Here is a 15,597-nt window from a genome sequence, read left to right as displayed (position 1 = left end):
AAGCAACACGCCGCGAACGGACTTGGAAGAATTTCTCGCTCGCCCGGCGAAAGCAACACGCCGCGAGCAAACTTGGAAGAATTTGTCGCTCGTCCGGCGAAAGCAACACGCCGCGAGCAAACTTGAAAAAAGCGGCTTGTGCGGCCGGAGGTGTCGCCCGCCAACAAAAGCAACACGCCGCGATCGGACTTGGGGTACGGGCGGCGCGTGCCGCCGGAGGTGTCGCCCGCCAACAAAAGCAACACGCCGCGATCGGACTTGGGGTACGGGCGGCGCGTGCCGCCGGAGGTGTCGCCTGCCAACGAATGCAACACGCCGCGATCGGAGTTGGGGCACGGGCGGCGCGTGCCGCCGGAGGTGTCGCCCGCTTACAAAAGCAACACGCCGCGATCGGACTTTGGTACGGGCAACGGTTGCGGCCGGAGGTGTCGCCCGCTAACCAAGGCAACACGCCGCTATCGGGCCTGGAAAAATTTCTCGCTTGCCGGCGAGAGCAACGCGCCGCGAGCGAACTTGCGCCTGTTCCCGAGTTCTCGCTTGTACCGCTAACAAGCGAGCTAAATGAGATTAATTAAATGAGGACGCATCGGAAAGTTTATTCGTGCAAACACTCCGGCTTCGCTTATCGGCATCCTGCCTGCATTCGTCTACGTATCGGTCGTAGAATCTCGAAGATTGTGCATCCGACGAGTGGTAGCCGGAAATTAGCAGATATCGTAATAATCGTGTTGCGCGGTCGTGCGGAGCGTTGAAAAGTACGAAACCTTTGTCCGAAACGTATTTCCGTATCGTAGTATTATCTCCTCGTAGCGGCGCTACTCGCCGTCAAGTGCCCCGGAGGTACCGCCGGCGGGCGACGGACTTGGTAAAATCATTCGGTCGTCCGGAGGTGTCGCCCGTCCCGGAGGTGCCGTCCGTCCCCAAGTTGACGCCGGCCGTTATGTGGTGCCGCACGTATAATCACGCCCGTAACGTGCCGTCTCGGTTGCCGCGCGCGTGATTTCGCATCGGGCGAGTGTTCCGTACCGTAATCGCGGTCACCGCAGCTTGCGTGTTGCGTATCATCCGTAATAATTCGAAATATATGTCTCCGACACGTGGGTTTGAGACACGTTTCGAGTTAGTAATCGGACAGCGCCCTCATGTCGAGCGAGCGCCGAATAGTAAGTAACTTTCGTCCGAAACGTTTTTACGTAGCTCTCCTCGTTGCGGCGCCGTAAATCGTCGTTAAGTGTTCCGGAGGTACCGCCGGCGGTCGTCTGACTTCGAGAGATCATTCGGTCTTCCGGAGGTGCCGCCCGTCCCGGAGGTGTCGCCGGTCGGCCGTAGTTCCCGGAGGTGTCGCCCGGCCCGGAGGTGCCGCCCGACCCGGAGGTGCCGCCCGGCCCGGAGGTACCGTCGGTGCTTATACCTTATTGTCCCGGCATTTCGTTTGTTTCCTTCTTAATTAATGCTAATTATCGTTGTTTGACATTCGCCATACGGCTATCGTGATAATATTTTATCGTACAATAGGACTTTTCGATTGTTCGCTCTCCGCGACAATGTCTCGATTGAACGCGCCTTTCGACGCTCGCGCTCGCATACGGCCGTGCGTAGGACCGTGCGTCGCCGACCGCCTGGCCAGCCGGTTGGGTACTATAAGAGATACGTCGCGCTCGGCGCGTCGAACGAGTCGAGCGAGTCCGGACGAGTCGTAAACGTACTTTCTCGAGTCTCTCGCCACTCCGGCGTGTTTCGACCGCTCTCCGTACCGTCGCCGACCGCTTGGCCGGTCGGTTGGGTACTATAAGAGGTAGGAGAGATTAATATTGTATTGTGTCACGCTCTCGACGTTGACAAACGAAGAATCGCCCAAACAGATCGAGAACGGATTTGGTCGAGTCGCGACTCTGACACGGAGAGAACATTTATATAAAATGTTTGATTTGGAAACCACGAATATATAAAATAATATACGATCGTCGCAGAACGCGCCGCCGCCAAGTCTTCTCATGCTTGGAGGTTGCGTGTCTCGCGAGAACGTACGTTCGACTCTCGCGTCGTCTCGTATTCCTCTTCGCCGGGGATTACGGTGCGGCTCTTCTCGTTCGTCGCCGAACGCGCGCAAAATTAACGCACACTTATTTATTACGAGCACAGCATTGCCACGAGTCGGTGTCGCAAGACCGAATGGCTCTTATGTGGCGCGCACGCCTCTAGTGTGTTGGCCGCGCGGTTCCCTCTCGTTTCGTACGCAGCAGCGGAATCGTCGCGCTTACCGAGCATCTACTCCACGGATACGAGTTTGCGGGAAGAGTTGCTTCTTCCCGCTCGCTTTGTACGCCGTAGCAAAATCTTATTGCTGGTCGTGTGCGGTTAAACGCGTACGAACCAGACAGAACAGTCCTCGACGTCTAAGCATCGCCATCGTCGATCTAGCGTCAGGGTGAATCGCGCGGTCTCTCGAGACCGCGCATCATAACATTTGGGAGAATAAGAACACGAGTATTTTGATCTTGTGGATTTTTGAACGGAGAGGAGGAGGAAGAAGAGAGGCGGCGGCGTCGGGGGTTTACTCTCGCCTCCGTCGTTCTCTCGTACGCTTTACATAATAGCGTTAAACACAGCAGAGTGTCGCCGACCGGTTGAGCAAGACCGGCGGCAAATAAAATGGCACATACGAGCATGTCGCGCGCGCGTCGGTGTTCCGGCATCGAACGCGCGCGCGCGCGAAAAAGAGCTAGCGACGAGTCTTCGGGCTCGCTCGCGAGTTACTCCCTTGCGAGTAACCGAACACGAAGCTCCCTGGTTGATCCTGCCAGTAGTCATATGCTTGTCTCAAAGATTAAGCCATGCATGTCTCAGTGCATGCCGAATTAAGGTGAAACCGCGAATGGCTCATTAAATCAGTTATGGTTCATTAGATTGTACCCACATTTACTTGGATAACTGTGGTAATTCTAGAGCTAATACATGCAAAACAGAGTCCCGACCAGTGATGGAAGGGACGCTTTTATTAGATCAAAACCAATCGGTGGCGGGCGGCTCGCCGTTCGTCCACCGTTTATTTTGGTGACTCTGAATAACTTTGTGCTTATCGCACGGTCCTAGCACCGGCGACGCATCTTTCAAATGTCTGCCTTATCAACTGTCGATGGTAGGTTCTGCGCCTACCATGGTTGTAACGGGTAACGGGGAATCAGGGTTCGATTCCGGAGAGGGAGCCTGAGAAACGGCTACCACATCCAAGGAAGGCAGCAGGCGCGCAAATTACCCACTCCCGGCACGGGGAGGTAGTGACGAAAAATAACGATACGGGACTCATCCGAGGCCCCGTAATCGGAATGAGTACACTTTAAATCCTTTAACGAGGATCCATTGGAGGGCAAGTCTGGTGCCAGCAGCCGCGGTAATTCCAGCTCCAATAGCGTATATTAAAGTTGTTGCGGTTAAAAGGCTCGTAGTTGAATCTGTGTCGCACACCGTCGGTTCACCGCTCGCGGTGTTTAACTGGCGTGATGTGGGACGTCCTACCGGTGGGCTTAGCCTCGCGAGGGGCGGCCCAACTAATATCCCGTCGCGGTGCTCTTTACTGAGTGTCGAGTCGGGCCGGTACGTTTACTTTGAACAAATTAGAGTGCTTAAAGCAGGCTACCTTCGCCTGAATACTGCGTGCATGGAATAATGGAATAGGACCTCGGTTCTATTTTGTTGGTTTTCGGAACCCCGAGGTAATGATTAATAGGGACAGATGGGGGCATTCGTATTGCGACGTTAGAGGTGAAATTCTTGGATCGTCGCAAGACGGACAGAAGCGAAAGCATTTGCCAAAAATGTTTTCATTAATCAAGAACGAAAGTTAGAGGTTCGAAGGCGATCAGATACCGCCCTAGTTCTAACCATAAACGATGCCAGCTAGCGATCCGCCGAAGTTCCTCCGATGACTCGGCGGGCAGCTTCCGGGAAACCAAAGCTTTTGGGTTCCGGGGGAAATATGGTTGCAAAGCTGAAACTTAAAGGAATTGACGGAAGGGCACCACCAGGAGTGGAGCCTGCGGCTTAATTTGACTCAACACGGGAAACCTCACCAGGCCCAGACACCGGAAGGATTGACAGATTGATAGCTCTTTCTTGATTCGGTGGGTGGTGGTGCATGGCCGTTCTTAGTTGGTGGAGCGATTTGTCTGGTTAATTCCGATAACGAACGAGACTCTAGCCTGCTAAATAGGCGTACCCTATGGTATCGCGGAACTTTGGAAAGAAAATCTGCCCGATTTTTTAGAAGAAGTGCCACTATTTGAAAGAAATAAAATGTTCTTTCAACAAGACGGTGCTTGACCACACAACGCCAGGATTGTAACAAACTACTTGAACGAGCAGTGTTCGAGATTCGAACGGTAATAACCCGCGGACAAGAAAGCGTTAAAATATTCATGCATCTCGATCATGCCTCATGCAGCATGCATATAATTTATTAATTAATATCGTGGTCTAACATGCGTATTTTAAATTATATTTAAATTAGCGCTCGGCCGCGAGAGTATACGGATACTCCGCGCCTTCGAAAATAAGCGCTTAAAACAGTCTAAATTGTAAACACCGCTGTCGCGCGAGAGGAGAGAAAAACAAGTAAATAATTACAGTAAACGTTCCTTCACCCTTAATATCACAATAGAACGACAGCAAATGTACTCGAATATTCTAGAATTACAAGGCGTATATAAGCCTCCTCTCTCGCGACCGCGGCGCTTTTTCCGATTGCTCATCGCGAATAAAGTGTGTTCATACGATAAAGATTGGTTGTCTTTGTCTAATTCATTACCGTTGCTTGCGGACACTTAGTAATTTACAACTCGGCTAATTCTCTCGGTAAATTCGGTGCGGTATATTAATTGTAATTTTTGTTAATAGTTTATATAAATATATTTTTTTTGTGAACGTTACGCGTGTGTCGAGTGTTGTGTCTATTTCTCGGTCTCGCTTCCGACCACGTCCTATCCATCTTTCCGTCGCGCACATTTTTTGGTCCTTCGAGCCGGATTCCTCCGGAACCTCCTGTGAATCCGGTGCCACGGAAGCGATTGTGATTGAGTGTCGGTGACCAGTGCTTCTGGAACAGAGAAACATTGTTAGAAATGACAGACACGAAGGCGATCATTGCCACCGCCACGGTGCTGTACGGCAAGATCTCGCGCGCGTTCGAGAACCTGCGGAAGCTCGGCGAGGCCAATATGACCCTCGGCGCGGTGGAGGCCCGGCTTCAAAATCTCGAGAAGCTATGGGATAAATTCGACGCTCTTAATGATACGTTAGCCGATCGGGTTGACGAAATAAAGCATGAGGTCTACGCTAAACAGGACATCCCGTCCTCAGGCGAGGAAGCTTACCTGCTAAACAAGGACCTCATGCTCGATCTGAAGAACGCTCTCCAGCTGCAGCTACAGGCTGCCAGCTCTACCGCGGCCGCGACAACTAGTCCCGCTCCTCGGACAGCGCTGCCAAAAATCCAACCGCCTACCTTCGCCGGGAAATACGAGGATTGGCCTTCATTCCGGGATCTGTTCCAATCCCTCATCGGCCGGAATCAGGCAGCAAAACCTGTGGAGAAGTTACACTACTTAAAACTTTGTGTGAAGGGTGACGCCGATCTGCTGATTCGTAACCTCAGCACCACAGAAGACAACTATGAAATCGCCTGGAAAACTCTAAGCGATTATTACGAGAACAAAAGATTGCTGACTCGTAATTATCTGAATAATTTCTTAGCGTTGACCAAGATGAAAAGCGAATCCGCCGCTGAATTGAGGAGGCTTTTCCATGGAGTAAAAACAACTGTCAGCTCCCTGAAGAGCATAGACCGACCGATAGACCGCACGGAGGATCTCTTCGTCCACCTCGTCGTAGAGCTCCTCGACAGCCGCTCTAGGCGAGAATGGGAGAGTGATATAAGTCACACCACGAGTCCGCCAAGCTACGCCTCGCTTGAGGCCTTCATAGAACGTCGGCTCCATACGTTGGAGGCGCTGTTTCCGGCCAGGAACGACAGCAGCAGCTCCAGCACTACGAAATCAACGAGGAGCCACCACGTCAAATGCCAAGATCCAAAAGAGAAGTCCAGAAGCCGGTGCTCCATCTGCCAGGGGGACCACTTTGTTATGTTCTGCGGCGACTATAAGGATAAGACGGCGATGGCGCGTAAACAGCTCGTCCGTGAGCATAAGCTCTGCTCAAACTGCCTTGGCCGGCATCAATCTTCCGAGTGCACTTCGAAGAAGACGTGTACAGCGTGTGGCAGTCGACATCACTCCTCGCTTCACGATGCATTCCGGGAAGCCGAGGCCGCCACGACGTTTCACGTGGCTCAAGGCGCAGACTCTTCCTCCGCAACGGTGCTGCTTGCTACGGCTAGGGTCCGCGTCCTCGACTGCCACGGAAGCTGGCAGTCCGCTCGCGCTCTGATCGACCAGGGCTCCGAATCCTCCATCATTTCGGAGCGATTAGCGCAGCGCTTACGACTCCCTAGAAGAGCAGCCGCCGTTAGTGTCTATGGAGTCGGAGAGAAAAGGACCGGAGTGACAAAGGGGAAAATGAGACTCACCCTGCAATCGCGCAGAGGGGAATCGCCCACCTTCGTCAACGCTTTAGTGCTGCCGAAGTTGACGCTGTTTTCCGGAGGATGCCGCAGCAGTAGACGAACCTGGACCCATCTGGAGGACCTGGAGCTCGCCGATCCGGAATTCTGCTCCTCGGACCCCGTCGACATCCTACTGGGAGCCGACGTATATGGGACCATCATCCGTCAGGGTCTACGAAAAGGAGGTTCTAAGGATCCAGTAGCTCAACAAACCTCGTTGGGCTGGATTCTCTCAGGTACAGTTAGCTCGACGGCGCCCAGCCAACACATCTCCGCTCATCACTGCCAAATCGAGGAGGACATCACCTGCTTGGTGCGGCGGTTCTGGGAGCAGGAGGAAGTCCACCGGCCATCTCCGACCCTCACCAAGGCGGAACTAGAGTGCGAGGAGCACTACCGCCGTCATCACTCGCGCTCTCCTGACGGCAGGTACATAGTGCGGCTGCCAACGATCGAGCCTCTCCCGGATCTGTCTGGGACTCGTCGCGCCGCCAGTCGTGCTCTGCAACAGACGGAGAAAAGGTTAGAGAAAGATGCCGACTTTAAGGACATGTACGTAGAGTTCATGCAAAAGTACAAGGAACTGCGACATATGATGCTTGCACCAGCGCCAGCTGAGCCACAACGAGGTACCTGTTACCTGCCGCATCACGGGGTCCTGCGTCCGGACAGCACTTCCACTAAGCTGAGGGTCGTGTTCAACGGCTCGAGCTCCTTGCCGAACGGGGACTCTCTCAACCAATTTCTTCTGACTGGACCGAATCTGCTTCCTGCGCTGGCTGACATCCTGCTGCGTTGGCGACGCCACAGATACGTCTTCGCTGCCGATATCGAAAAGATGTATCGGCAGATCCTAGTGCATCCGGACGATCGAAGCCTGCAGCGAATCCTGTGGAGAGACGACTCTAAGAACGACGTCCAGGAGTTCTGGCTATGCACGGTCACTTACGGGCTCTCATGCGCCCCGTATCTGGCCATCCGTACCTTACGCCAACTCGCCGAGGACGAAGAGCATCGCTTTCCGAAAGGCGCCGACATCCTGCGGAGCGATGTCTACATGGATGACATCCTGTCCGGTGCCGAGAATCAAGAGGAAGCAGAATCTATGGTGAGGCAGCTGACAAATATATGCACGGCGGGCGGGTTCACACTAAAAAAGTGGTCTACAAACGCCTCCTACCTGCTGAGCCTCGTGGAACCGGACGCGCGCCTGCAACAAGAGGCCAGATGGTGGCTGCCCGGCGAGAGTCATTCCACTCTCGGCCTTCGATGGCAACCGTGCGACGACCGCTTCGCCTTCGCCACCCACCGGATCACTCTCTCAGCGGTCACCAAAAGGTCGGTCCTTTCTTTGACGGCCAAATTATTCGATCCACTCGGCTGGCTGTCTCCAACGACTGTGCTGGCCAAAATCAACATCCAGGCTACCTGGCTACTAGGTCTCGACTGGGACGCGTCTCTGCCAAGCGAGGAAGCCAGAAAATGGCTGCGATTCCAGGAGGAGCTAGCGGCATTGGAGAAACTAGTCGTGCCTTGTTGGTTAGGAGCCCTAGCTGACTCCCATCAAGAGGTTCACGGATTTGCCGATGCCTCCGAACGTGCCTACGCCGCAGTCATCTACCTGCGAACAAACACAAACGGAGTTAGGAGAGTGACTTTATTAGCTGCGAAGACCAAGCTCGATTGGTCGCCCACGTCGTGCCTCTTATTGGCGCAGAAAAGGCGCCTCTCCATCTGTGGTCGGATTCCACCGTGACTCTCGGCTGGATCCGGGGCCACCCTTCGTCCTGGGTCACTTACGTCGCTAATCGGGTGAGTGAGATCCAGACGCTGACTCCGGACGCCCACTGGCACCACGTCCCCGGCCGAGAGAATCCCGCGGACTGCGCGTCACGAGGACTCTACCCCAGCGAGCTTGTGGACCATTCACTATGGTGGCAAGGTCCGTCGTGGCTGTCCTCCGAGAGCCAACCGTGGACGATCAACTGCGAGGAGCCACCAGAGGATGACCTCCCAGAGAGGCGCGTCCGCGCCCACGTCGCCGCCATCGCCGAACAAAGGACTGAGCCGGAGATGCTTCTTCGATACTCGTCGCTACAACGCCTGCTCCGGATCACTGCGTGGTGCCGTCGCTGGCTGCGGATCCATCGTCAGGACCACCTCGCGCATGGCCAGCCCGGCTTGAACAGCGCCGACGAGATCGAGGACTCCCGGATCTCCTGGTTAAAAATCATCCAGGCTGAAACATACAAAGAAGAACTGAGACACCTGAAGAATGGAAAGCCTCTGCCGACTCGAAGCTCCCTACTGAAGCTAAGTCCTTTTCGGGACAGTGAGGGACTCCTACGCGTCGGCGGGCGCCTTAAACACGCTGCACTGCAGTATGATGCCACGCATCCAACCATACTACCAAGCAGATCTAATTTTACTTGCCTCATCATCGACGACTACCACAAGCGGACGCTGCACGGCGGCACCCTGTTGACCTTGTGCTCTCTTCGCCAGGAGTATTGGGTCCCTCGAGGTCGCGCTCTAGTGAAGAGCCGCATCAGCCGGTGTCTAAGGTGCACCAGATGGCGGGCTGCCATCCCTCAGCCACTGATGGGGGACCTCCCGGCACCACGAGTTACTCCAGGCCGGCCGTTTCTGCATACCGGCGTAGACTACGCCGGACCGATTTGGATGCGAACAGCAGGGGGCCGCGGACTCAAGGCGACAAAAGGTTTTATTGTTGTCTTTATTTGTTTAGCTTCCCGAGCAGTCCACCTCGACGCGGCCTCGGACTACACCGCTGACGCCTTCCTTGCCGCCTTGCGTCGGTTCGTCGCCAGGCGAGGAGTCTGCCACTCGCTATATAGCGACTGCGGCACCAACTTCGTGGGTGCCGATAAGCAGCTTAGGCAACTATTTTCCGCCGCCAGTGCCGACGGACATCGCATCGCAACCTTCGCCGCCCAGGAAAGAATCCGGTGGCGGTTCAACCCGCCAGCTGCACCTAACTTCGGCGGTTTATGGGAAGCTGCCGTGAAAGCGATGAAGCACCACCTTCGGCGAGTCATCGGTGACGCCACCCTCACCTACGAGGAGATGACTACTCTCCTAGCCCAAATTGAGGCCTGCCTCAATTCCAGACCGCTGCAGCCGTTGTCTGACGATCCGGAGGATGTAGCCGCACTCACACCTGGTCACTTCCTGGTCGGCTCCGCTCTCTCGGCGATCCCCGAACCGTCGCTCGAACGAGAGCCGTCGGCACGTCTCTCACGGTGGCAGCTCCTGCAAAACATGAAGGACCATTTCTGGTCTCGGTGGGTCAGCGAATACTTACACACGCTGGCCCATCGGCCGAAATGGTCCCGAATTAATCAGGAGGCTCGCGTCGGTCGAATCTGCCTCGTGCGAAACGAAATAACACCACCAACACGGTGGCCGCTTGCGCGCATTACACGACTGCATCCAGGTTCCGACGGTAACGTTCGCGTAGTCGACGTCCGCACCTCGACCACAAATTTGACGCGTCCCGTGAACAAGTTAGTCTTTCTGACCGACGGCTCCGAAGACTCACTCGAATCGCAATCACGCGTCGTCCGCGTTTAAAAAATTTACACTTTTCTCTATTCCATATTCACATTCATTTATTTTTTTTCACTAAATTTTCATTATTCTCCTCACAATTGTACTTCACACTCACAGTCACTTGCACATCGCCAGCATACGGTCTACGCAAAGCTTAACCTATACGCGTCTATACTGACTCCCAGTATAAACAGCTGATCGATTCAGCATTCCGTTCTCTAAATCAATCGGAGCACGTGCGCTCCACGTGTCCGTCACGCACGAGCGCGTGAATAGGCTCGTGCCCCACTCTCGCGCTGAGAACACGATTGCAGGTATATTACTGCAAGGCGGGCGAAATGTTCGAGATTCGAACGGTAATAACCCGCGGACAAAAAAGCGTTAAAATATTCATGCATCTCGATCATGCCTCATGCAGCATGCATATAATTTATTAATTAATATCGTGGTCTAACATGCGTATTTTAAATTATATTTAAATTAGCGCTCGGCCGCGAGAGTATACGGATACTCCGCGCCTTCGAAAATAAGCGCTTAAAACAGTCTAAATTGTAAACACCGCTGTCGCGCGAGAGGAGAGAAAAACAAGTAAATAATTACAGTAAACGTTCCTTCGCCCTTAATATCACAATAGAACGACAGCAAATGTACTCGAATATTCTAGAATTACAAGGCGTATATAAGCCTCCTCTCTCGCGACCGCGGCGCTTTTACCGATTGCTCATCGCGAATAAAGTGTGTTCATACGATAAAGATTGCTTGTCTTTGTCTAATTCATTACCGTTGCTTGCGGACACTTAGTAATTTAAGACTCGGCTAATTCTCTCGGTAAATTCGGTGCGGTATATTAATTGTAATTTTTGTTAATAGTTTATATAAATATATTTTTTTTGTGAACGTTACGCGTGTGTCGAGTGTTGTGTCTATTTCTCGGTCTCGCTTCCGACCACGTCCTATCCATCTTTCCGTCGCGCACAAGCAGTTTCCTGGACGTTGGATGGGTCGGTATGGCCCGATACGTTGGCCCGCAAGATCCCCGGACCTTAATTCTCTTGATTTCTTTTTATGGGGATACTGTAAGGAATCAATATACAAAACGCTTCCCGAGAACGTCGACGACTTAGAAACCAGATTGCGATATGTAATTTGGAATATCGAAGAGGAAGTAATGGAGAACGTCCAATTAAATTTATTTAAACGCATGCGAGCTTGCATAAGGATGGATGGTGGTCATTTTGAGCACCTATTATAAATTAATCCGCTCTTTTCAGAGCGACCAAAGTCAATCCGCTCTTTTCAGAGCGACCAAAGTCAATCCGCTCTGAAAAGAGCGACCAATACATTTATACATGGAACATCTTGTTCGCAAAACATAATCATTTTTCTCACGTCTCGCTTAAAAAGAAAGGGCAAAACGGGCGGATAATGTTAAGTCATTAAAAAAAATGTATTATAACGTAAAAAATTATAATACGTTATAATATGCCTTTTTTAATAACATAATTATTATACGTTTTAATACATGTCTCGCGTCAATCACATGTTCGGCAACGCCGCGTGATTGTTATCGTCTAGACGTGTCGCGAAGCGTCGCGACGCGTTGCGTCATCCGTCGCCGCAGTCTGTTGTCGTGTCCTTGCCGTGTAAACAATTGTCGTCCGCATCGAGTAACGTGTGCCTTTTTACAAGTAATTTTTAATAATTAATCGGTACACTGAGAGAATTTTCTCTTAAAATTTACCCTAAAAGTTATGGTAATTGTGAGACAATACGGTATGAAAAGAATTTTATTAAAATTTCTCTGATTAATATTTATCACATTAAAAATAATATCTATCACAATAAAATATGAAATATGTGTGATTAATTTTACTAAACTGTATAGTAAAATTAATCAAACATATTTTATATTTTCTTGTGATACATATTATTATTTTTAATATAATAAATAGTAGAGAAATTCTAATAAAATTCTTTCCACATTGTTGAAGATTCGTTCTTCGGATCAAATCCTCGAGGACGATCGAATTTTCTAGAATGTTTTTTTGTTAAATTCCTTAGTGTTTACGCCAAGGAAACACGTGAAACCAACGTGTACACTCGCCGCTAATTGGCGTGTGTACATCGCCTGATTTTCTGATGGTCCAATCGAGGACCCCGATCGGCTGCCGCCCTACGCGAGCTCCGAAATTCGCGCAGCCCTCGAGTCAGTCCTCGAGAGAGCGAGCGCCGAGAAACATAAGTCTCGGTACGCGACGAACTTGTAGAAAGTGAATAAACTAATTTATAAGAGTTTTAACAAGGCTCTGTAATATAAATATAAATTTAACGTATAAGACGGGCAACAAGAGCCAAATCGCGGATGACAATGCGTTATCCTAACGAAACTAAATAATTTTCCGTTAGAATTAAATACCGGTGCACAAGGCACCAAATTTTACTTGGACACGGCCAAGATTTTAAAATATAAAATAATCTCATATTTGAGATTTAATTTCAATACCCCCTTTAACTCCCCTACGGAAAATAACTGGCTTAAAAAATGCGTTTGTTTACCAACATTAATATATATAACAGAGAAAAGTATAGAATCGAAAGGATCTGAATAGCTCAGCTGGAAGAGCAGTCGCCCGGCAAGCGAAAGGTCTCGGGTTCGATTCCCGATTCAGCGATTTTCGGATCTATATTTTTCTCTTGCATTCATTTATATATTTTCCGAAGGGGGGTTAAAGGGGGTATTGAAATTAAATCTCAAATATGAGATTATTTCATATTTAAAATCTTGGCCGTGTCCAAGTAAAATGTGGTGCCTTGTGCACCGGTATTTAATTCTAACGGAAAATTATTTAGTTTCGTTAGGATAACGCATTGTCATCCGCGATTTGGCTCTTGTTGCCCGTCTTATACGTTAAATTTATATTTATATTACAGAGCCTTGTTAAAACTCTTATATTTGATACACGCTGGCTTAAAAAATGCGTTTGTTTACCAACATTAATATATATAACAGAGAAAAGTATAGAATCGAAAGGATCTGAATAGCTCAGCTGGAAGAGCAGTCGCCCGGCAAGCGAAAGGTCTCGGGTTCGATTCCCGATTCAGCGATTTTCGGATCTATATTTTTCTCTTGCATTCATTTATTTATTTTCCGTAGGGGGGTTAAAGGGGGTATTGAAATTAAATCTCAAATATGAGATTATTTCATATTTAAAATCTTGGCCGTGTCCAAGTAAAATTTGGTGCCTTGTGCACCGGTATTTAATTCTAACGGAAAATTATTTAGTTTCGTTAGGATAACGCATTGTCATCCGCGATTTGGCTCTTGTTGCCCGTCTTATACGTTAAAAATCTACTATGTTAGGCAATATTCTCCTCTTCGGCGTGGTTTTCGAGCCAGGTATCGCATTTATGACTTTGTTATTCGACCCATCGCATTGTCGGTAGAATTTCGAAACATGTATAATTGTATTTGCGTGCTCGAACAGCCGAAAGAGGCGAATATTTGCTAAGGCTCAGTGCCTATTGAAAATTGAGAGCGTCTTTATAATTTAGAAATATTTACTCGAAAATTGTAAAAGGTTTTTTCACCTTCTGATTACTTGCCCTCGTTATTCGATCGCAAGGAATTATTGCATTGATCTCTTGTTTGATTTCTTGGTTGATTGAAAATTGATTTATTGTCTTCATCGTACGTTGAAGACTACCGTTGGCTATATTTCGCATATTCGCATACGTTCAAATGCGAGGCGGGCGGTATGTTTAAAATTGTCACGTATTTTCGGAGCGACGAAGCAAGGTTAATCGTAGAAATTGAAAATATTCGACGCCGAGATGTTATTCCGGTTGTTTTCGATTCCGCGAGCGAGGAATCTACAAAAACTCGCCTTTGTCTTGCGTTTCGGAGCGTGATGGGGCAATCGTCCGCGAATAGGATTTCAGCACGTGTGCCACGCGTCGATCGGATGAGCCTTAGCTGCCGAATTCCGCGAGGATCAAAAATGAGTCTACTCGAGGAGTCTGAACTGAAGAGACGTCTCCGTGTATATCAGCGAAAAGAGCATCGCGCGAATTTATTTCGTTCTAGAGCGAACTTCCGCGTTTTAATCTTGTCTGCGAGAGTTTTGAATAAAACTGCTTTGCCTCAAAAGTGAATTTCTCCACATTTACAATTTTCTCCGCATCCAGTCTCCTTCGTATCTACGAGCCGACTTATAAATAAATAAATTTGCCTCTGCGCGGAAAATTAAAACAAATCGAAGGTTCTCGCACAACTTGTGAACTGCAGGACACATGAACATCGACATTTCGAACGCACATTGCGGTCCACGGATACAATTCCCGGACCACGCCTGGCTGAGAGTCGTTTTAGTACCCCTAAACTACTTGCGCCCGAAAAGCGCGCACGGCCACGACGCGGGCGACCAGAGAATGGCGCGCGCGTCGCCTGTGCCCTGTGCAACGCTTACAATGGGCGTACGAGCGATCGTTGGACGTTCGCCCGAGGTGTCTGTGCCGCGCCGACCAGCCGCGGCGCAAATCCTTGCGTCGTCTGAAATGACACACCGAAATAATAATGAGAAAGAGAAGCGCACAAGCGTGTAAAACGTTGGCGAACGCGCGCCCAGGGAATGCTGCGCGAATTAAGAGGGGGAGCGTGTTTGTGTATCCAAGTCGTGTGTGTACGCGAGAGCCGAGGAGAAATGGGATGAGAGTAAGAGCGCGCGCGAAGGGAGCAACAAACGGCCAAAAAAAGGGTCAGGGCGGTGAATGGCACCGCTTTCCCTAGAGCGGCGCGTGCGTCGTTGTCTCCCGAAAGTAGGTAGCGCATGTCTCACCGTCTCTCCTCTCCGTACATCACACAGACTGACCGACTGCTCTCGCACTCTGTGCCGCGTCTCTTGGTGCGATAGCGCTCGCGCGCCTTATGCCGAGGCGCCCTTGCCCGCACACATAACGGTATTACGGAGAAATATACGGCGCGTCGTCGTCCGGCGGAGAGAGCATTCGTAATCCTTTACCTCTTTACGGAGAAGGGTTTTGAATCGCGAGCCGACCGCGTGTCCGAGTCCACGAAATTTTCGTAAAGCAAAAAAAAAGGACCGGCGCGCCGCGTCGTGTACTCGTCGAATCGATTCCGCCCGAATTTCGTATATAAAAGAGAAAGGAGAGCCGAGAATTTCGAACCCCGCGATATATCGTCTCCATTACCACCAACGAGTGTGTGTGCGGTTAGCGCCCCGGCGATTTGCCTTCTCGCGTATTTCGTGTGCTGCCGCTGCTGCTCTCTCGTCGACGCTCTCTCTCTCTCCCTCTTATATATTATAGAAGAGAGACGACGATGAGCGACGCGGAGGAGGCAAACGGCTACGAAAACTCACTATGCGACGACCTCAGAGCAGGCAAGATTA

The 15,597-nt window shown here is 50.6% G+C and overlaps 2 protein-coding genes and 1 pseudogene across 2 annotated transcripts; all 3 read left to right on the top strand.

Annotated features, from left to right (window-relative positions):
* Positions 1–2,787: 2,787 nt before the first annotated feature.
* Positions 2,788–3,968, top strand: LOC146721518 (small subunit ribosomal RNA; annotated as a pseudogene).
* Positions 3,969–5,117: 1,149 nt separating this feature from the next.
* On the top strand, positions 5,118–7,525 carry LOC114940592 (uncharacterized). The gene is made up of 2 exons (XM_029315312.2): positions 5,118–7,410; positions 7,467–7,525. Exons 1-2 carry the CDS (start codon positions 5,118–5,120, stop codon positions 7,523–7,525), a joined length of 2,352 nt encoding a protein of 783 aa, XP_029171145.2.
* A 1,692-nt stretch (positions 7,526–9,217) lies between these two features.
* On the top strand, positions 9,218–10,210 carry LOC114933598 (uncharacterized). Its single transcript, XM_029306219.2, has one exon. It carries the CDS (start codon positions 9,218–9,220, stop codon positions 10,208–10,210), a length of 993 nt encoding a protein of 330 aa, XP_029162052.2.
* The last annotated feature ends 5,387 nt before the right edge of the window (positions 10,211–15,597 follow it).

Source organism: Nylanderia fulva, unplaced genomic scaffold, assembly GCF_048542155.1.
Source record: "Nylanderia fulva isolate GAGA-0341 unplaced genomic scaffold, ASM4854215v1 Scaffold460, whole genome shotgun sequence".
Taxonomy (NCBI): Eukaryota; Metazoa; Arthropoda; class Insecta; order Hymenoptera; family Formicidae; genus Nylanderia; species Nylanderia fulva.
This window is presented reverse-complemented; position numbering and strand designations above follow the sequence as displayed.

Coding starts and splice junctions, on each gene's coding strand:
- LOC114940592 (XM_029315312.2), top strand. CDS start 5,118: ATGACAGACACGAAGGCGATCATTGCCACCGCCACGGTGCTGTACGGC. Junction 7,411..7,466: donor GCTGGCTGACATCCTGCTGC/GTTGGCGACGCC, acceptor ATGTATCGGCAG/ATCCTAGTGCATCCGGACGA.
- LOC114933598 (XM_029306219.2), top strand. CDS start 9,218: ATGGGGGACCTCCCGGCACCACGAGTTACTCCAGGCCGGCCGTTTCTG.